The sequence below is a fragment of the Spea bombifrons genome, chromosome 1 (genome assembly GCF_027358695.1).
Source record: "Spea bombifrons isolate aSpeBom1 chromosome 1, aSpeBom1.2.pri, whole genome shotgun sequence".
Taxonomy (NCBI): domain Eukaryota; kingdom Metazoa; phylum Chordata; class Amphibia; order Anura; family Pelobatidae; genus Spea; species Spea bombifrons.
In genome coordinates, this window is record NC_071087.1 from 110,133,550 (window position 1) to 110,155,030 (window position 21,481).

A 21,481-nucleotide genomic window follows, 5' to 3' on the forward strand; every position below is an offset into this window, starting at 1 on the left:
TCTGTCTAATATTGTACACAACTATTTTTATAATTTTTGTTAAACAAAAAACTGTTAAATATTTATGAGCAGCATTATATCCCAGTGATTCGGTGAAACGGTTTCCTAATACACAAGGTACAAATGGATCAGTAATTGAGCTACCGGCATTGCCTTTGTAGTTCACGTTCTGTGACGTTTACAAGTGTCTTGAGCATGTTCTGTTTTAGAATTAAAATATAAATGTAAGACTTTGCTTTCCAGATAACACAAATGAAAAGGGAAAATGTCAACGGCGAGGGGAAATGTAACCGAAGTTTTACATTTTAATATTTTGGGATTTCCTGACACGCTGGAGAAGCGCATCGTACTATTTACCTTGCTTTTGGGCATTTATGTTATAACTTTATCAGGAAATCTGCTCATAATCATTATAACTAAGCTTGATTCCAGTCTACAAAATCCAATGTACATCCTTTTAGGTAACTTGTCTTTAATCGATATTTGTTATATTTCGGTAACTGTACCACATATGTTAATGACTCTGGCTTCAAATGACACAAGTATTTCCTTTGTAGGTTGTATGGCCCAGCTATTTTTTGTGATTTTTCTAGAGGGTGCAGAATGCATTCTTTTAGCTATAATGGCTTACGACCGCTATGCAGCTATCTGCAAGCCCTTATACTATGCCATTATAATGGATAGGGGAGTCTGTTATAAATTGGTTTTGTTGGCAGTGCTCTGGGGTGCTCTTCACTCACTACTCCACACTTTGTTGATTGTCCGTTTGCCCTTCTGCGATAATGGGATCAACCATTTGTTTTGTGACATTCCACCTCTGCTGAAACTCTCGTGCATAGACACTTATCTAAACGAGACAGTACTTTTTGCAGTCAGTGGAGTGTTTGTAGGACTTGGTCCACTTTTATTCATCCTTATCTCCTACGTGCAGGTAGTTTCTGCTATCTTTGAAATGACATCTGATGTAGCAAGACGCAAAGTATTCTCTACCTGTGCTGCACATCTAATCATAGTGACTACTTTTTATGGAACTGGGAGCTTCAACTATGTGAGACCCAAGTCAAGTTACTCCCTGGAGCGTGACAAACTGGCTTCTGTGGTTTATAATGTAATCACTCCTATGTTAAACCCCATCATTTACAGTCTGAGGAACAGTGAGGTGAAGAGGTCTCTGAGAGATGTACTCAGGAGATACCAATTCTCCAGGAAGAGATGAAGCTATTTTAGATTATACACATCTCAGGCAAGCCCTCCAACAGAGACAACCATAGTCTCACTTTTGAGCACCCCACTTGCACATAGGTGCCTCATTAATGGTAACCAGAGAGGGTTTTAAAGCCATATTGCCATGTAACAATAGGTCTCTCTGAAATTGGGGTACTTTGAAGTAGTGGCGGGCTAAGCTATAAATGTCCATATATTGTGACTTAATCCCACTATTTATGCCTCAGATTGGCGCTTTTAACTAGTATTTGCTGGATGTGCGCTGATCTCTTGCTTTGTTATATGTACAATACTAAAGTAGTCATATCTCAAAATGTGATACTTAGGAACAATTTTCACATTGTACAAACAAGGGCTGACAGACACCTATTCATTTCACTTGTGGGAGATAATACAGCCACATGTACATAGTTTATAGGGTGCTGGCCTTAAAGTACCAGGGCCTTTTTTACTTTTTTGTTGTCCTGTACACTTTATATAGATTTATTGGCCAGGCAGAACTGTAAAATGTAGCATGAAGTAGATATGATAGATCAGTTCTAACATAGACAGCACAGAAAAATGGGCAACTTGATTGACATATACAATTGTAATTTTAAAACAGCCACAACTTTTTCATTAGTTAATTAAAAGAAAGGAATCTTTTTAATTAATTTGTGAAAAGTATTTAATGTCCGTTGGACTTTTCTATTCCTCTTTTACCTCTTCAGAAATGTGGTGGCTCAGAATGAAATACACATCACAACTGTCTCCAAATAAAGACATAGCCGACATATGTCTCATAAATGCCATATTTATTTACCTTTAGTACAGTGCGCACAGAACAAGGAAAAAGAATGCAAAGGCGGCAAGCACCTTGTAACGTGTAGTCTGGCCACATCTAGATACTGGAATGATGTACATAGCTGTAATATAACATGCCCACAGAACTTTGTTGTATATAAATGTTGCTACCTTTAATTATTGTAGACATTTGGAAGCGTATCCAAAGTTTGCTTTTTCTCCAAGGTCTGTCACTCTTAACTGTCGATGTCAACTTGATCTTTTCTTTAATAAAATGTATGTGCACATGTTTTCATTGTAATTATTTCAAAGTGTACAGTACTAGGTCAGTAAATTAAAGTTATGTCAGATAAAGATAAGCACATTGCATTAAATGACTACTTGACCTGGGCCATAGCATGTTGGAAGCCAAGCAACTCAGCCAAGCATAAGAAAAAACAACTTCTATGATAAAAATGATGGGAAGTTCCGATACTGACTCTATGAGGTGTATCCAGGGGCAAGGAAATATAAGGGACACAAAATGCCGGAACACCCCTGCAAGCTCTACTGAAGGCCACCCTATTAAAGTATACTGTATATCTTATTATGAATACAAATATTTGTTTCCAGGAACATGCTTTTCCGTATGTGCGAAAGTGTACTTACATATGTGGGGTTACAGCATAGAACAAATACAAACATCACAAGGAGCCCATTTTGCAAAGAAAATAAGGCACTGATTGTCACGCCCCACCCAGGCTACACATGACAAGGCTACAAAGAAACCAGAGGACCAAACAGGACTAGCCTAGGACTATAAGATAACAATTAGATTCCATCACATAATATGGCCATAGCGCTTAGCCCACCACTAAGCCAAAGTACTCCAATATTCGGTGGATCCCTGCCTACTGAAGTACTAATAAACTGAACATATCAGAAAGACATACCTGTAGACTGCAGACTGAAACAAACATAACGGGTGGGGCACACCTTATAAAGGGAACAGAGCTGAAGCAAAGAGCAGAACTGGAATCAAGAAATCAGAAGCACAATACGGAGCATAAGGAAATCCAGGAATGGATTACAGCAAAGGGGAACTCTAGCGAGACTGGGAAATTCAGAGATATGCAGCTCCGCAGCCTGGATGGGACGTGACACTGATATTGTAAGCTTGCTTGCATGGAGTAATATGACTAAAGTGTTCCCTGTCCCAAGGGGGCCTGCATTATATAATAATACCCTCAGGGGGCAGCATGGCCAGAGTGGGCCCTGACTGGGATCCTGAGTAGGGCTAGGCTTTGGCTCCAATCTTTGGTAAGTTGGGGAGGGGCTTAAGGAGTCCTTAATTAAGGGGTTGTGACACGAGACTGACGGACATTTTTGTAGTCACCTTACCCTGTGTTGTTTGTCCCGCCCTCCCTCCCTGTTAATTGCCAGGTTGGTAGCTAACCAGGCATCTATGGGGGTGTGAATGCTCTGGGGGAGAGCATTTGATGGGAGGTTCCTGGTAGTTGGTACTGGGAGCCTAAGGTTTGGGTTTGGGCATCTTGGTATGTCTGTCCCTGTGTGGTGGTGGTATGCTTTATGGGTCTTTGTTTATTCATATGTATAATTATTTATGTTTATTGATGGTATTTATTATATTTATGCATTCAGTTTGGTAGTTTTTGCCCTGTTAACACAATGAGCTGTCGGGCCTAAGGTTGCGTGGCAATGATATGGTTAATAAATTAAATTGGCTGTGGCCTTTTTAACCAATTTTTCTGGTGTCGTCATTATTAGGTTAAGGGAAAAAGGGTGGGGGCCTGGCCCAGAAATCAAGGGTGCTTCAGTCATTGGTGTGGAGTATAAGCAGAGCATGTCCTCCGGTGGTCTAAGAGTACACAAGGAGTATAGCCAGCTTGTCTAGTCTGAAAAAATATATCATATGAAAACAGCAAGTATTTAGCAACACATAGTTTGCAACATTCACAGTCATACAGTAGTGACTATGGCCTCAAGTAGGACAGGTATATGTGATTCTCATTATTAACATGCCCATTCATTATTGAACCTGATCAAATTAATGTAGTGTGTAATCTCATTATAAAATGTATTATCTATTCACAAAACATGAAATCTGTTGAATGTTTTTAACACCTCCTCACCATCACTAAATATAATCCACTTTAATTAAAAACTATCCCACTGGGGTTTCTTATGGCCTTTTCCATCCATCTGTAGCATTAATGGCCATGCTAACCATTGTTATTTACAAGACCCGGTATTTTTATACGCACTGGGAATGAAAAAACAATTAAACACCTGAATCTTCCCCCTTAATTACAGATGTGAAATGACCGAGCTTTCTTTATATTGAGAAATGCAGTTGCATTGCACACACTAATGCCATGGACAGGACGGAAACACGTGTGTGATGTCTGCTGGTAATCTGTATGGGCAGATGCTGCCTCAAGGTATCTGATTGATTTATGGTAAGCCATGCTGCGTATTAGAATACCACTTCTACATTCTGATTTATCATGTAGGCAAGAAGCCCATAGTAAAAGATTTTAACTTTTTGTTTTTAAATCTTAACACCTTCATATTGTTTCGTTTTCCTAAACACTGCACAGATAGTTGGGATGCAAAATGCAATAGAACACAGGGACAGTACTGTATTAAATCAGTTCAAATGCGTACCTCTTTAAAGCATCCTGTACCTGGCATCATGCCCCCATTTTTGACTGTTGGCCTTCTATTGATGTTATGACGCTCAGCCCAAAGAGGAGTCACTTTCAAATTTTGTGAAATTAATCAACCGTTAATTTACATTGTGTTAATAGTGGGGGTCCTTTAATAAATTAGTCTCTGAACCCAATGCCTAAGGATTCCAGAGTTGTGAACGGTTGAGACTGTACTTTAAAATTTCTGGAAGTGCCTTAAAAAAAAGAGGCTTTGCTGTTATTAGTCTACTGACATACACCAGCAGTTAAGATGCTGGAGAAACATCTTTCCCATGTAGAGATACTAATGAAACCAATAACATGTTTTTTGAACCAACCCCAACAAACTGATGTCTTGATCGGAGAGGTGGGCACCTCAAGTGTACTAGACTTCTCAATATGTACTAGAATAATTTTACTGAATTAAATAAATCCACATGTTTGTTTATTTGCAGCGTTACGCTTAACAAAAACAGTTTATTTGAACACATCTGATTTTATGTGTGGAAAGAAGAATGATATCTTTTAGAGTTTCATGTCTTGTAAACAGTTCTTATAGAAAGTGGATGGTACTGGTTCTGTCCGCACATCTTATTTTTAGCAACCCTATCGAAAAGGACAGGCAAGACATTGCACCACAAAAAAATCTGATCTTGATATCAGATGACACAGTGTTGCTTGTTGGGAGGTCTATCTGTCATTGGGATGGAGAGAAGAGGAGTTGTGAACTAGACGTTCACTTACAACAGTAAGTGTGATATATATTTTTGTTCTTAATTTTATAATTTAAATTAACCTAAGGCTTTTAGTTAATCAAAGCAAGAGGCGTAGTATATCTCGCTATACAGTAGCTTACTGGACTCGAAAAACAGGCAGTGAGAGATGTAGTGCATAGAAAATGCAAATCAGGAGAAATATATCCACTATAAATAATTTGTAATAAATATTAAATGCAATAAAAAATAAAAAAAAAATTATAGCATTAAAAAGGACAGTTGGTCAAAAGAAACAACTTATCTGCAAACTTTTGAATGCTGCCAAATAATAGACCGAAGCAAAACATTAATCTGATTACAACAGATATTTAAGATATTTAAAACATAGTTATATTTCAAGCAGTTTGTTAAAGTATCCAGAGTTCACTACTACCATGCTTTGTGGTTGGTGATATTATATTTCTCCAACTGTTTCTATTCATAGAAGACATTATTAAAAAGCAGGTTAAATGCATTTATGTTATTATTTGTCTTCATATTTTCTTAGTTTGAATTGATTCTTCTAAAGATATGGTACATTTTCTAGAGGGGGGTATAAAAGTCTATAGTAATTAAACTAAAAACAAGCAATTTGTTGACCCGGGGAAAAAACAAATATTCTTTGGAGGTGAAAGGATTTTTACCAAAAAATGGTAATATTGCCAACATTGATTTTATGCCTTACTTTGCATCGCAACATACAGGTTGGACTGAGTGAGCTTGATGATCAGATGACTTATTTTAACCTGTGTACATCACTGTATAAAAGTTTTTATTGAAAATATATTACATGAAATAAGTAAAGGCTGTGAAATATAAATTACACAATACTAAACATTTATGTTTTTTTAAATTGTGTGTTCTTCAACAACGCTATATTATTACAGGTCATTATATCTGTATTCTATCCATGTTCTAAAACATCGACTAAAATTGACCATCACACTCCAAACAGCCTATGGCTCACAGCTCTCTGGTTCTTTGGTCAAACAGAAGGCTTTACACCATCATCATTGGGTAACTGGATTTCAGCAAACAGAACTGAAGCCAGATTTAGTTAACCATGGATTGCATTGTCGGGCTGGGTTGACCTTTGTGGATGTGATTAAAAATGTGCCCTGTCTGACTACAATTATTGTATGGCTGTACATATACCATCACGTGAGTATCACAAACTTGATTCTCATTGATTAAAAGTATAACAGTTACAATGGGAGAGAATAGTTGAAAATGAAAAGTGCCCTGCTATCCGTTTTGGGACCATGTGGCAAAGACCACAGAGACCCCAGCTGGAATATTATTTGGATCAATTGCCATCTGTGTCCTTTAACCATTGTCTCTTCTGTCTCTCCCTGGAATAAATGTAATGATGTGTTGCACAGAATATGGTAGCTTGATTACAGTTAATTTCAGAGTTTGGAAGAAGTGGAAAAAAACTGCCAAGGACTTCTAAGCCAGTATTAAACAGTAACTTTTCCTCCTTCCCTGCCTGCTTCTGCCTAACAGTAGTTACGCACAAGCTGCACACTTCTATGTTGAGCTCTGATTAGGGATATCGGAGAAAGTGTCTTCATAATTGCCCTTTGATAACTGTGACATATATACCCCTGTTAAAATGCCAGGTTCTTGTGATGTTAAAATTTTTTCCACCTTTAATGTGACCTATACCGTGAACAATTCAATTGCAAAACAAGCTGAAATCTTTGAGGGGAAAAAACTCACAATAACCTGGTTGCATAAGTGTGCACACCCTCTTATAACTGGGGTTGTGGCTGTGCTCAGAATTAACCAATCACATTGAAACTCACGTTAAATAGAAGTCATTACACACCTGCCATCATCAAAGTGATTAATCACAAATAAAGTTCAGCTGTTTTACCTGACATTTGCTTAGTTGCATCTCAGAGCAAAAGCCATGGTCCACAGAGAGCTTCCAAAGCATCAGAGGGATATCATTGTTGAACGATATCAGTCAGGAGAAGGGTACAAAATTATTTATACCATGGACCACAGTGAATCATCAAGTGGAGAAAATACGGCACAACAGAGACATTACCAAGAACTGGACGTCCCTCCAAAATTGATGAAAAGACGAGAAGAAAACTGGTCAGGAAAGCTTACCAGAGGCCTACTGCAACATTAAAGGAACTGCAGGAATTTCTGACAAGTACTGGCTGTGTGCTACATGTATCAACAATCTCCCGTATTCTTCAAATGAATGGGCTACAAGGTAGGGTGGCAAGACGGAAGCCTTTTCTTACAAAGAAAAACATCCAAGCCTGACTGAAGTTTGCAAAAACAAACATCAAGTCCCCCAAAAGCACGTGGGAAAATGTGTTATGGTCTGGTGAAACCAAGGTTGATCTTTTTGGCCATAATTCCAAAAGGTATGTTTGGCGTGAAAACAACACTGCACATCACCCAAAGAACACCATACCCACAGTGAAGCATGGTGGTGGCAGCATCATGCTTTGGGCTGTTTTTCTTCAGCTGGAACGGGGCCTTAGTCAGGGTGGAGGGAATAATTAACAGTTTCAAATACCAGGCAATTTTGGCACAAAACCTTCAGGCGTCCGTTAGGAAGCTGAAGATGAAGTTCACTTTTCAGCACGTCAACGACCAAAAGCACACATCCAAATCCACAAAAGCATGGTTTCACCAGAAGAAGATTAATGTTTTGGAATGGCCCAGCCAGACCCCAGACCTCAATCCAATTGAACATCTGTGGAGTGATCTGAAGAGGGCTGTGCACAGGAGATGTCCTCGCAATCTGACAGATTTGGAGCGAGAAAATATTGCCACGTCAAGATGTGCCATGCTAATAGACTCCTACCCAAAAATACTGATTGCTGTAATAAAATCAAAAGGTGCTTCAACAAAGTATTTGTTTAAGGGTGTGCACACTTATGCAACCAGGTTATTGTAAGGTTTTGGGGGTTTTTTTTACCCTCAAAGATTTCAGTTTGTTTTGCAATTGAATTTTTCATGTTATAGGTCACAATTAAGGTGGAAAAAGTTCTGTGAAGGTGTTGCTTTTCTTTTGGTGGCTGCTGGTTAAGTATTAGTATTATTATTACATTTCACAAAGTTTAACATTAGATTTTATGGGGCTATTACAAATAGGGAAAGGAAGCTATCAATAACATTAACAAACATAAGGCATACTGCTACAAATGTAGAAGATTGTCCTACTCTTATGAATTTACAATCATACGTTGATACAGTGTCAGTATGTCCAGCGCATCAGCTTACACAGTAAACCACTTGACTATAAGTAAACCATGATGTTTTATTTACTGTCTGACAGATACGTGCATCTGCCAGGGTATCACCTTTGTTCAAGTGTTGGAGTAAGGAAGGAGGGCCTAATCAGACGACCAGACACACAATGCTTGCCTACTATGTTATCGTCTCTTTTGTTGCTATGTCTATCAGCACTTTGCTGGGCTTTCTAACCAATTCATTTATCATTGTGGTCCACGGCATGGACAGAGCTAAAGGCAAGAATATTAACCCAAGAGAACTGATCCTGTTTACTCTGGGACTCTTTAATATATTCTACCAATGCAGTATGGCTGCCAATGACACGGTTCTCTTTCTCTGGAGTGATGTTTATTTCTCGGACAACGTCTATGCCATCTTCTCAGTCCTTCTGCTTTTTCCAATCTTCTCCAGCTTCTGGTTTACCTTCTGCCTATGTGGTTTTTATTACATAATGCTCAATACTTTCAAACGAAAAGCCTTTATGCAACTAAAGCTAGACATTGCTCGTGTTGTCCCTTGGATGCTCACATTTTCTGTTCTTCTGTCTCTAACCATAAGTGTACCAGTCACATGGAACATTGTAAAAGATGAGCATGCTGTATTAAATGAAACTTTCACCATTAACAATGGCATAGAACACAACATCGTTTCTGGTTTATTAGGAGCAAATCTCTTCAATAATGATACCATAGAACACCCGACAACTTATTCTGGATTTTTAGATGGAAATATTACCAACAATTTCACTACAGAATTCAGCACACCTCACATGAGTCTCAGATACCTGCTGGTCACCAGTATAATTGGTTGCTGCATCCCACTCATCTTAGTTGCAATTGCCAATATTCTAATTATAAAATCTCTCTGCATCCATGCCAACCGTCTTGGAAAAAGCTCAGGAAGAATGAGTGTACAAAGTGTGGAGGCAAGTGTATCAGCAGCCTGGACTGTCACCTCCCTCCTACTCCTATATATCAGCTTTTACGTTTCCCAAATATTACTAATCATGGGTGTCTTTGATCCTAACAATCTCTGGTTTTCTATATGTTTGGTTGTTATTTATGCATACTCTCCTATTCAGTCTATTATATTGATTCTTGGCAGCCCAAAACTTAAGAGCACAATGATAAAGTTCTTAAGATTTTTTGTCTGTAAAAAGAACACATTTCCAAGCGAGAGTGTAAAGGCAATAACCCCATCAAGCTTCAGTCATTCTAATAATCAAGCTGGATAATGTAATTAGAACATTGTTTCTTACTTTTTTATTACGGTAGTATTACTGTTTTAACTGTGGCTGAACTAACACTGTATGATTATCTTACTTTATCATAACATTATTTTGTAGAATTTGCTTTGTTAGTAGATAGACCGAACTGACTGTTAAAATTATTTTATTATATTTATTTAGCAAATTTTACTGACAATTGAACTCCCTTTCCTTGTTATATATATATATATATATATATATATATATATATATTAAATATAGGTTTGCTGTTAACGTGTGACAATTATCTTACTTTATCATAGCATTATTTTGCAGATTTTGCTTTGTTAATAGACAGATGGCTTCTATTATTCTTTACTGAACTGTTCTTATTAAATTAGTTTTATTAGATTTTTTTTTGAAATCTTTTACTGACAACTGAATTTTCTTTTCCTTGTTATATACCGTATATTAAATATAGGTTTGCTGTTAACATGTGAAAATTATTTTACTTTATCATAGCATTGTTTTGCAGAATTTGCTTTGTTAATAGATAGATAGCTTCTATTATACTTTACCAAACTGTTCCTTTTATATTAGTTTTATTTAGCAATGTTTTACTGACAATTGAATTCCCTTTCGGTGTTATATATAGGTTTGCTGTTAACATGTGATGAACACTAAGAAATGTGTTTTTAAAACAACTGCATTAAAGTGATTTTGGCACAGATATTATCACTTGCACTATACTTATTAAGTATGCAGGACTTTGCTTCCCTTTATGCAGTCTAGGCAAATACCAATGGTGCCATGATTTTTGTGTCATTATAAGAAAAGGAAGAACCTGGATAATGGAGCCGAAAGAGCAAAGAAAAACAACAGAAGAACAAGAAGAGGCAAGAACATTCTTCAGGCCTTTTCTTTTTTCTCTCATTAAGAGCCAAAGCTGGGGGGGGCATTTTAAATTTTTTTGAATTGCTTCTGAGGATGCTGACTGCTGTCTAACTGATCTGTAGCGCTCATGATGTTCTAGGCCGTCATGATAGGCTTCTAGGCACACATTTTAATACCAGCATGTAATGTCATGAAGGACATGATGTGGAGGTGCATATGGTAAATAAATCTATTATAAAGTCGTATTGAGTTGTAGTACAAAGGGAATAAAAAAAGTGATACCCTCCTTGTACGTTGTTTGCCTGACATAATATAATGTAGGCTTCGAGCTTATGTTTACCTGCAAAAAGAACTTAAAGCTAAGGTATCCACAAATATATAGAGAAATACAAGCAGGGAAAAACACAAACTACAGATTCATAAACTTACAGTAACTAAGTTGCAAAACTACCTTTTCATATTCTGAAACAATTGAACGTATTTTTTTCCTGTTATTTTTCCAGCGGAGGTTGTCTACACGCATTGCGCAGACGTTTACCGGCTACCAGAGAGGAGGATCCCCCACAGCACTGCAGGGGACCTGTAACTTCCTCTCTGACAGCCGGTGGACATCTGTGCGATGCACGCAGACAACCTCCACTGCTAGCCGACACTTCCGCCAGGGCGTCTATAAAGGAGCACTGGTGTGACATGCCTTCAGGAGCTCAGTCATAAAAGTGTCGGGTAGCAGCGGCGTTTGCACGCAGACATCCACTGGCTGTCGCTACTTGACACAAGGTCTGGAGCATGGGGGATAAGTCTAGGCATGCATCGGTAAGTCGAGGCAGGCATATAGGGGGTATAAGGCATATCAGGGGGGCAGAACGGCAAATAGGGGGTATAAGGCATATGAGTGGGGGCAGAGTGGTAAATAGGGGGTATAAGGCATATCAGGGGGGCAGAGTGGCATATCTGGCAGGCAAAGTGGCATATAGGGGGGTATAAGGCATATCTGGGGGCAGAGTAGCAAGCAGTGGGGCAGATATTCATGTTTTTTTTTCTAAATTAATATTCAACTTTTGTGGGGTCGTCTTATAAACTAGCAAATACGGTAAAAAAAAATTCATGTCTGTGTTCTGCTATTATTGTTGCATATCTTATTGGCTTTAGTGACATCATGTGGTCATATCCATTTATAGCAGGTTCTGATATCAGCATTTTAGCTGCCGTGTGTGTGTGTATGTATATATATATATATATATATATATATTAGGGCTGCAACAACTAATCGATAAAATCGATAGTAATCGATAATGAAAATCGTTGCAAACAAATTTCATTATCAATTAGTTGAATCGATTTTTGCAATTATAAGATGAGGGTTTTTTCCTAGCAAATGCTCTATAGATCCATAACACTAAGATCCAGATCCCCCGCAGAGCTGCAGGGGACCCGGATCCTCCTCTATATCAGCTGGTGGGGGGTGTCTGTGCGATGAAGTTCGGATCCAATTCTTCGGTTCAATGTCACTCAAAGCAGTTACTACTTCCCATTACCTCCCTGCAGTCACTCTGATGAATGACCGCGCCCCTTTCTGCTTCCCAATCCCCCCCCCCCGGTCACACTGATGATTGGCCTCACCCATTTGCTTTTAACGTCCACACCAGTTATGGTTAATCGGGTGTTTAGGGTTAATTTAGGGACACTTATGGTTAATGGGGTTAAATTAGGGGCAGTTATGGTTACTGGGGAATCTAAATCCTGGGGGCAGTGAAGATTAATCCTGTATTTATTTATAAAAGTATTGTGTCAGTGTGCTGTGAACGAGTCTGTGAATGATTCTCTGAATGAGTCTCTGAACGAGTCTGTGAATTGATGAGCTGTAACCTAATCCCAGAGTCTGTCTGTGTGCTGTGCAGATGACTCACTCTAGGATCATGTTACAACTGCAGTTCATGATTCACAGACTGAACTGTTACAAATGAGTCGTTCAGTCTACTGAAATGATTCACCCGGATCATTGAAAAGAATTGGTTGAAAATGAACCAGACATAACTAGTTAAGTCTAGGAACTTGACTGCCCAAACACGCTGCCTTTACACACACCTGCCCATAAACACACATATACACATATACTGCCTTACACCGACTGCCCATACATGCTGTCTTTACACACACCTGACCATAAACACACATATACACATACACTGCCCCCTACACACATATGCATATATACACACCAGCTTACAAACACACAAATACCTACATTGTTCTTACACACACCTGCCCATACACACATACAAGCTTACAAACACACACACATATATACACATACACTGCCCTTACACCATTTTCTACCCATCTCTTCCATTTCCCATCTTCCATCCTCCATCCTGTCGTGGGAGCACGGGTCTGTCATTTCAGACCTCTGCTTTAGTGCTGCCTCATCACTATGCACCCACTATTGATGCAGAACACAGGGGTAAGACGTCATACCCCGGCGTTTGGCATCATTTGCAGGTGCATACTGATTAGGGAGCACAGAAGCCGAGGTCAAAGTGACAGACCTTGCACTCCCTAATGTTGGGCCGGTTAAAGGGGGATTGTGATCTCTCCAACCAGCTCTGCAGGCTGCAGCTGCTGATCAGATGGCTGCAGTGGCGTCGCTACAGGGGGGCAATTCCCCCCCCTAGGTTATTCCTTGCCCCCCCTGTTGCCCCCCCCGCCGAATTTGTAACCTCTTGACTGCTAACGACGGCATGGTGCCGCCGCTAGCAGTCCCAATCAGGTGCTAACGACGGCACCATGCCGTCACTAGCACTACCTTACCTTGATGGAGGTCTGTGGACCTCCATCACCACCTACCCCGGCGAGCTGCCCCTCAAACTGAAGGGCATCACCGGGGCCACCCGATCTGCCCGGTGACGTCTCGCGTAATGACGCGATGACGTCACCGCGCAACTTTATTAACAACTGACAATTGTCAGTTAAAGAGGTATGGGGGCATGCTGCCTAGATGCCTGTATCTCAGGCATCTAAGCAGCTACTTACCCCCAACATATACCGTTGGAAAGGTAATCGCCTCGCCTTTCCAACGGTATATAGATTGTAAAATAATAAAAAATATTAAGTTAAAAAAATAAAAATGTAAAAAAAATGATTTGGGGGTCTCTAAAGGCAGATAAAAAAGATCAAAATTGCCTAGAGACTCCCAAATTAAATTATTTAAACATAAAGTAGTTTAACTTAAAAAAAAAAAAAACAAGTTTAAGTATTCTAGCTAAATGATCACTGTGGTAGCCAATGTTACCACAGCGATCATATAGCTATAAAAAGTCACATTCCGTTTTTAAAAATGGCCAATACTAATTTTTAATCCTATGATCCCTTTGATCATGGGGTTAAATTTAGCCAACGGTAGAGGGAGGCAATTTTTGAATTCCTGATGAAATCCTAAAATCAGCCATTTATCCTGTGTGGTACGTGAGTAACCATCTCATCCCTGGAGCGCCTTGCATTTTTACTGCAAAACTTATTTTTGCTGTAAAAGTGATTTTTTTTTCTCCCTTTACCATCATTTCTTTGGGATTGTAAGGGGAAAGAATGGTGTGTGCTTCTGTGAGTGAATGTATGGAAAGTATAGTGTGTGCTTCTGCGAGTGAATGGAGATATGAAAGGCGTGTGAATGGTCAGTAATTAGGGTTGAAGCCTTGACGTGGCATTACTGCTCACGTAGGAAGTTAAATTATGGCACAAAAAGTACACATTTGCAAAAACGACATCCCTTGGCGCATCAAATGAGGGGCTGCATGTGTTTCTAGTACAAACCTGGAGTGCGCAAGACACAAATGAACATGTCGCTATGGTTAGAAAAAACATATTTTCTAGCCAAAGCGACATATTCCATCATTATTTGTGCACTCAACTTTTGTCCTAGAAATACATGTAGCCCCTCATTTGAAGCTCCAAGGGGTGTAGTTTCTTAAAATGGATTAATTGTCTGAATGAGGGAGAGCATGCGTTAATATGTGGATGAATTGTCTGAATGAGGGAGAGCATGAGTTAATATGTGGATGAATTGTCTGAATGAGGGAGAGCATGAGTTAATATGTGGATGAACTGTCTGAATGAGGGAGAGCATGAGTTAATCTGATATGTGCGTATCATAGATGTATAATTGTGGAAGGGCAAAGATGGCACTAGCAGGATGTTTGAGCCTTGGGGACCAAGATGGCACAGGCAGGGTGTATATGGGACAAAGATGGCAAATCGGATGTGTGTTATCTGGGTGCTGGCCAGGTTCTATGTGTGCAGTGTGGACACCAGGGCTGGCTTTGGGGTGTGCAACCTGTGATCTATCCCTGTAATTTAGCGGGTTTTAAATATACCATTAATGCCGTGTTTTTATGTGAATTCCAATTGATCTATACCTGCAAAGCTGGGTTTTTGTGTGTTCTTCTGTAGATCCATATATCTGTAGATTCCATACATTATTTATGTATACCTGCAAATACAGGGTTTGTATGTCTTGTTCAGTTGATTAATACCTGCAATGCTGTTTCCATGTATTTATTTGATCTATACCTGCGATGCTACGTTTCATATATTATTATTGTATACCTGCAAATATCGGATTTGTATGTCTGATTCTGTTTATTTGATATATACCTTCGGTGCTGAGATCACAAGTGAATTTCAATTGATCTATACATGCAAAGCTGGGTTTGTGTGTTAATGTGTTGATCTATACCTGCTATCGGCAACTGGGGCTAATATTTATATATATATTTATATATATCGTCAGCAGGGACTAATATTAATATATATATCAGCAACTGGGGCTAATATTAATATATTTGGGCAGCAGGGGCTAATATATATATATATCAGCAGCAGGATCTAATATTAGGCCCTGAAATCATTTAGTGCAAAAGTTAAGGTATTGTGTTGTTTAAAGGATTTCATGGATTAGTCTTACTAAATTGTGGCTTCAGGCTTCCCATGTTGAATGATCAAGTATTGTATTGGCCAATAACAAAAGTATCATTCCATAGCACATTACTTTTGGCAATATATATATATATATATATGTGTGTGTTTTTTCAGCGGTATGATTTAATGGTGGAAATTATTAATGCCCCCCCAGTTTGACTGTGGTATCTTGTGTGCCCCCCCTATATATTGTTTCTAGAGTCACCACTGGATGGCTGTGATCAGCTGTCCCCGAGGCGAGTGCCTCTCTCTCCTCACCCTTCCTATGGCCCTAGTGCCAGGAATTTGTTTACACTTAAAGTCTTAAACAGTGCCACAAAAACACAATCACCAGTTCTGTTACCTGGCACTTTGCACCTCCAGTAATGCTGATTTTTCACCTGCGTCACACAAGCTGTTGTTCTGCTCAGACCAGCCTGCACTACAAATTACACATAAACAAGTTACAAATAAAGTGGTCTTTACACAAGAATGTGCACTACACATTGACCATCGTTTATCAACCATTAGTAACATTACATTAGTTCACAGCAGAACTCATCGGTTTTGTTGTCTGGCACCCCTAGTCCTGGGTTAATTTCACAAAGCCAGGGAATATAAATCACAGACATTATATATTTTTATCTTTCATTACACTTCTTTATAGTTCTATTTCATTTTATGGTGAAAGTTCCTGTGCAGCAACTAGACACTCCAGTTAAGACGCCACAACACCCAAGCCGGTCACATAACATGATTGACGGGCTCTCTATTTCTCTGGTACTTTCTAAGCACGCCCCTCATTTTCCGATCGTCCAATCATCACCTCAATCGTTTTCCTGCCCCGCCCACGTGGTGCTCTGACTGGCAGTTGACTCTGGTTGCTCCTGGCAACGCAAGAGTTTTCTGGAAAACGGACGAAGCAACCCGTGCGGTATATAGAACCGGCAGCTCCAGAAGGTTCTGGCAAGAAGGGGGCGTGTCTATAGAAAACATCTATATAAGAAGAAGTCTCGCACGGTGGATAATCTCATAATTGACAGTAGGGGAATAGTTATTTGTGTGCGGAGGCTGAGCCATTAAATTAGGTGCAATTTGTTTCTGTACAGTGATTTTCCCAGCAGAGCAAATAATTATTAAGGGATTCTCCTGGGACTGTAAGTGGCCATCAGGGACCCTGCAGACTATTTCCAACAGCGAGAATCAGCGCATCTACCGAATAACTCAGGTCTACCGAGTAACTCAGGTCTACCGATCTGCACAAACGGTAAAGGTGGTAGATTACTATGGGACGGTGGGGTGGGGTGCATCATGTGATAAAGCGGAGGATGTGAGGGGCTGCTGTGGAGCGTTTAATGTCGGTCTGGGTACCAGGAGGATGTGGAAGGGCATCGCTCATCAGCTGCGAATTGAGTGAATTCAGTGAGGAGAATGTTGATCTAGGTCACTAGTGCTGTCTGTAAAAATTACGTTAAGTGATCTGATCACCTTTGTATATTAATCCGGCAGAAAACTTTATTGTGAAATAATGTTAATTATGGATCACACTCCAACAAGCTATATATGCTTGTGTTATGACATCATGAGGGTCTGAAGATCCACCTGGTTATCCCAAACTATATCATTTAAGGGTTAAGGGAATTTTATTTTTAATGGGATGGTTATGGAAAACTTGAATAAAATAAACGATGCGTTAGCTATCTAAGTTTGCCCTATACTTGTGTTTTCTGGGCTGTTGTATGGGAGAGAAGTTTACCAGATGTAGGGCATAACTACAGTGTTTTTAATGCATGATAACCAATAATTTAGGCTTTTTTCCATGTGGACTCCATCATTCTCCTAGTTTGGTATTAATCCAGATTACAAAATTTACCGGGATAAAATTATCTCCAGTGCTTATTTATATTAACGGCAGTGATAATTGCTGGGGAAAGATCCCAAATGGAGAAAATGTATAATAATATTCACTTACCCTCTTGTTTTTGTTTATTCACAGGCAAGATGGTGAAGGAGACAGGTTATTATGATACCCTTGGGGTGAAACCCAATGCGACTCCCGATGAGATTAAAAAGGCCTACAGGAAGTTGGCTCTGAAGTATCACCCTGACAAGAACCCCAATGAAGGAGAAAAGGTATTGTTGGCGTTAAGTGACTTGCGATGAACCGTAACCCTATTGTGTGAATACTTGAGTACTGTTATTAGAAGCCAGCAATTATATCTGTGCCTGTGGAATGAAAAATGATAAAGTTCTTGCAACGTGCACAACCTTAACTGTATGTTTTTGTACCTCTGTGTTAGTATTATCGCACCATCTGTGTTTTGGTTGGATTTTGTTTTGTGCCGTCATCTTACTAACAAGCTTTTTTTTTTTATTTTGTAGTTCAAGCTAATCTCCCAGGCCTATGAAGTGTTATCTGACCCCAAAAAAAGAGATATCTATGACCAGGGTGGGGAACAGGCCATTAAGGAAGGAGGAATGAGTGGCAGCAACTTCTCCTCTCCAATGGACATTTTTGACATGTTCTTTGGGGGTGGTGGCCGCATGAACAGGGAGAAGAGAGGTAATAAAGTCTGAACAACTGATGTGATGAGGATTTAAATTTGTGGTTACTGAAAATGGCGAACTTCATACACTTCAGCAAGCTAATTAACAACTACATGACCATAAAGCATCATTCTTAACACCAGGTTCTCCTGGGAAAAACACTCGGTAACATTATGATGTTACCGGAACAGGCCGCATAAAGTATTGACCATTTGCTGTACTGTCAATTTGTTCTTCAGGCAAGAATGTGGTCCATCAGCTCTCCGTATCATTAGAAGACCTGTATAATGGAGCAAGCAGGAAGCTGGCACTGCAGAAGAATGTAATTTGTGACAAGTGTGAAGGTAGGTAGCACTTTTCCTTGCCTTTCTTGTTTTACCTGTGCTGGTGACCTGACTTTATGTGGGCCTTCTTGATTATTTGGTTTTATATGGTTTATATCCTTCTTCCCAAAGGCCGTGGTGGCAAAAAGGGAGCATTGGAGAAATGTGCAACATGTAAGGGACGAGGCATCCAGATTATCGTACAGCAGCTTGCCCCAGGCATGGTCCAGCAGATACAGACTATGTGTTCTGATTGTCGTGGGGAGGGTGAGCGTATAAATCCCAAAGATCGCTGCAAACATTGTAATGGCAACAAGGTTGTTCGTGAAAAGAAGATCCTGGAGGTTCACATTAAGAAAGGTGAGAACATAATACTTAATAAAGACTGCTACATAAATGTTTTAATAGAGGATTAATTAAACGTACCTCTTAATCTATAAGGTGTGAAAACTACGTACTGTCTTTATAAATGACCTTTGTGTCTATAAAAAGATTGTGATGAGATAAAAGAATGTAATGATTCACAGATCCTAAATTGCTAATGGATTTATGTAGTCACATTTTCTTAGGTTTAGCTTTTTAATAGGGCCATATTGTTATCTCTTAAAAAATCTCTAAAAGTTTGATTTGCTGACCTGCAGGCATGAGGGATGGACAGAAGATTGTGTTCCATGGCGAGGGGGATCAGGAGCCTGGTCTAGAGCCTGGAGATGTGCTTATTGTCCTGGATCAGAGAGACCATGATGTATTCCAAAGACAGGATGACAACCTCATTATGAAAATGGAAATCCAGCTAGTAGAAGCATTATGTGGCTTTAAAAAGACAATAGACACTATGGACGGCCGTATTCTTTTAATCACATCTCATCCAGGTAAGTGTGATAAATGTGAATAAAGGGTTAAACCCTATGGCATATATAGCACTTAAAATCAGATTACAGATATGTGTGTGTGGAATACTCGGTTTTCTGAACATGTGAGGGTTGTCTCATTGCATTCCAGTAAGTAAGTCATCTTAGATTCATTTTATATGACAAAGTATTTGTTTGGACACCAAGTGGGACCAAGATTAAAAACAAGCTTTCAAAAAAAATGTTTTTGTTTGTTTATTAGTAGTATTAGCTTTGCTCCGTACATATTTGCAGATTAAATGTGTTCTAGCTTTGTTTAGCCTAATCTATTAGACAAATGCCCTGAATCCTTATTATACTGCCTGTGCTAAAAATAGAATGGCTCATCTAGCTGCTTGCAATCAGCAGTCATTGGAGCCCTGTTTGCTGATTACTCTGTGATCACAATGTTTCTCTCACTTCAATATTTCAAAAATGTAAATTGAAAGATGGTTCAAATTTTTTTGATGACAGCAGTAATGTCACCATGACATCATTAAGAAATATCAAGGGTGTAACTAGAAACCAGGGGTTCATGGAGTGAAACACCCTCCCCCACAGCAACAGCTAGCCTGTGCCATCATTGCCCCCATGCAACTGGTGTGCCATCTTTGCCCCATGCCCCCCTTCCAACATACAACATATGTAAACACACAAATTACACACACTTACTCATACTCTCTAACACACACTCCATCTCACCACACTTACACATCCATGCTCACACACACACAAGTACACTTCCATGTTCACACACACAAGTACACACATATCCATGCTTACATACATATACACTGAGGAGACAGGAAGAGGGGGTCGCAGAGGTTGCACCGGGCCCCCTAGAGGCAGCTGTGACCCCTGTAGTTACACCAGTGGATGCCATCCAGTTCCAAGAGACATCACTGAGGTCTTTAAAGTCAAATTGTAAAAAGTAAAACCCCTGGTCACAAAGGGGTTAAATAATCAGTTTGTATACGTAGCAATGGAAACACTACGTCATTGTTTTTACAGCTCTTATTAACCAGTGATATTTTAAGGTTTGCAGCTAATCCATTTTTTTTCTCCCAGGTGAAGTAATAAAGGATGGACACTTGAAATGCGTTCAGAACGAGGGCATGCCGCTGCAGAGAGACCCCTTTGAGAAAGGACTATTGATCATCCAGTTTCTGGTAAGTTTTTCTTACAGCCTTGTTTTGAGCTGTTACTTGGAAGTTACTCCATCTCCATCCAATGTTTTTGTACAGAAACCTATAGCATGTGGGTTTTTGTTTTTTTTTCAATTTGTACAAGTTTTGTATAGTTGTAAAGATTTTTTTATTATTATTAAAGGTTTGGTTGTATCTCTTTAGATTTCTGGGTCGTTTAAAGAGTGTCTAATTCTAATTATATAATTCTGTGTTTTTAGGTTAAATTCCCTGAAAATCACTGGCTTCCTTTGGAGAAGCTTCCTGTGTTGGAGGCGTTGCTTCCGCCTAGGGAAGAGGAAATGGTGACGGATGACATGGATGTAGTTGAACTTACAGAGTTTGACATTAGAGAGCAGAGCAGACAATACAGAGGAGAAGCATACGAGGAAGATGGGCGACCCAGGGGAGGGGTGCAGTGTCAGACCTCCTGAGTTAGTTACAAAGCACCCGACGCGTTTTCTGGTTATAACTCTGTTCTGTTAGCTGCAAGTCGCATTCCAGCAGGTTACGTCCTCAAACTGTTCGGTTACCAACCGATGGACTGTTGAACAGGAAAGTGATGTTTATTTTCTTACAGTGCATCGCCACTTTAATTTATATGTAAATGCTATGTTTATACAGTATTTAAAACATTCTCTTTGTTCTTAATAAATATGTGAAACCTCAAAAGTGTCCAATTCATGTTTAAACAACACAGAAGGTATTTTGGGAGTTTGAAAAACTTAACTAAAGTAGAAATAACTACACAAATTATGATTTGTAGATGC

The 21,481-nt window shown here is 39.4% G+C and overlaps 2 protein-coding genes across 2 annotated transcripts; both read left to right on the top strand.

Annotated features, from left to right (window-relative positions):
* Positions 1 to 265: 265 nt before the first annotated feature.
* Positions 266 to 1,216, top strand: LOC128462949 (olfactory receptor 5V1-like). Its single transcript, XM_053447987.1, has one exon. The coding sequence runs from the start codon at positions 266 to 268 to the stop codon at positions 1,214 to 1,216; it is 951 nt and encodes a 316-aa protein (XP_053303962.1).
* A 15,786-nt stretch (positions 1,217 to 17,002) lies between these two features.
* On the top strand, positions 17,003 to 21,383 carry LOC128474566 (dnaJ homolog subfamily A member 4-like). The gene is made up of 8 exons (XM_053456922.1): positions 17,003 to 17,034; positions 17,764 to 17,900; positions 18,150 to 18,330; positions 18,554 to 18,658; positions 18,770 to 18,997; positions 19,279 to 19,509; positions 20,596 to 20,696; positions 20,933 to 21,383. Exons 2-8 carry the CDS (start codon positions 17,769 to 17,771, stop codon positions 21,143 to 21,145), a joined length of 1,191 nt encoding a protein of 396 aa, XP_053312897.1. The 5' UTR covers positions 17,003 to 17,034; positions 17,764 to 17,768; the 3' UTR covers positions 21,146 to 21,383.
* The last annotated feature ends 98 nt before the right edge of the window (positions 21,384 to 21,481 follow it).

Coding starts and splice junctions, on each gene's coding strand:
- LOC128462949 (XM_053447987.1), top strand. CDS start 266: ATGTCAACGGCGAGGGGAAATGTAACCGAAGTTTTACATTTTAATATT.
- LOC128474566 (XM_053456922.1), top strand. CDS start 17,769: ATGGTGAAGGAGACAGGTTATTATGATACCCTTGGGGTGAAACCCAAT. Junction 19,510..20,595: donor TTTAATCACATCTCATCCAG/GTAAGTGTGATA, acceptor TTTTTCTCCCAG/GTGAAGTAATAAAGGATGGA. Junction 20,697..20,932: donor TATTGATCATCCAGTTTCTG/GTAAGTTTTTCT, acceptor CTGTGTTTTTAG/GTTAAATTCCCTGAAAATCA.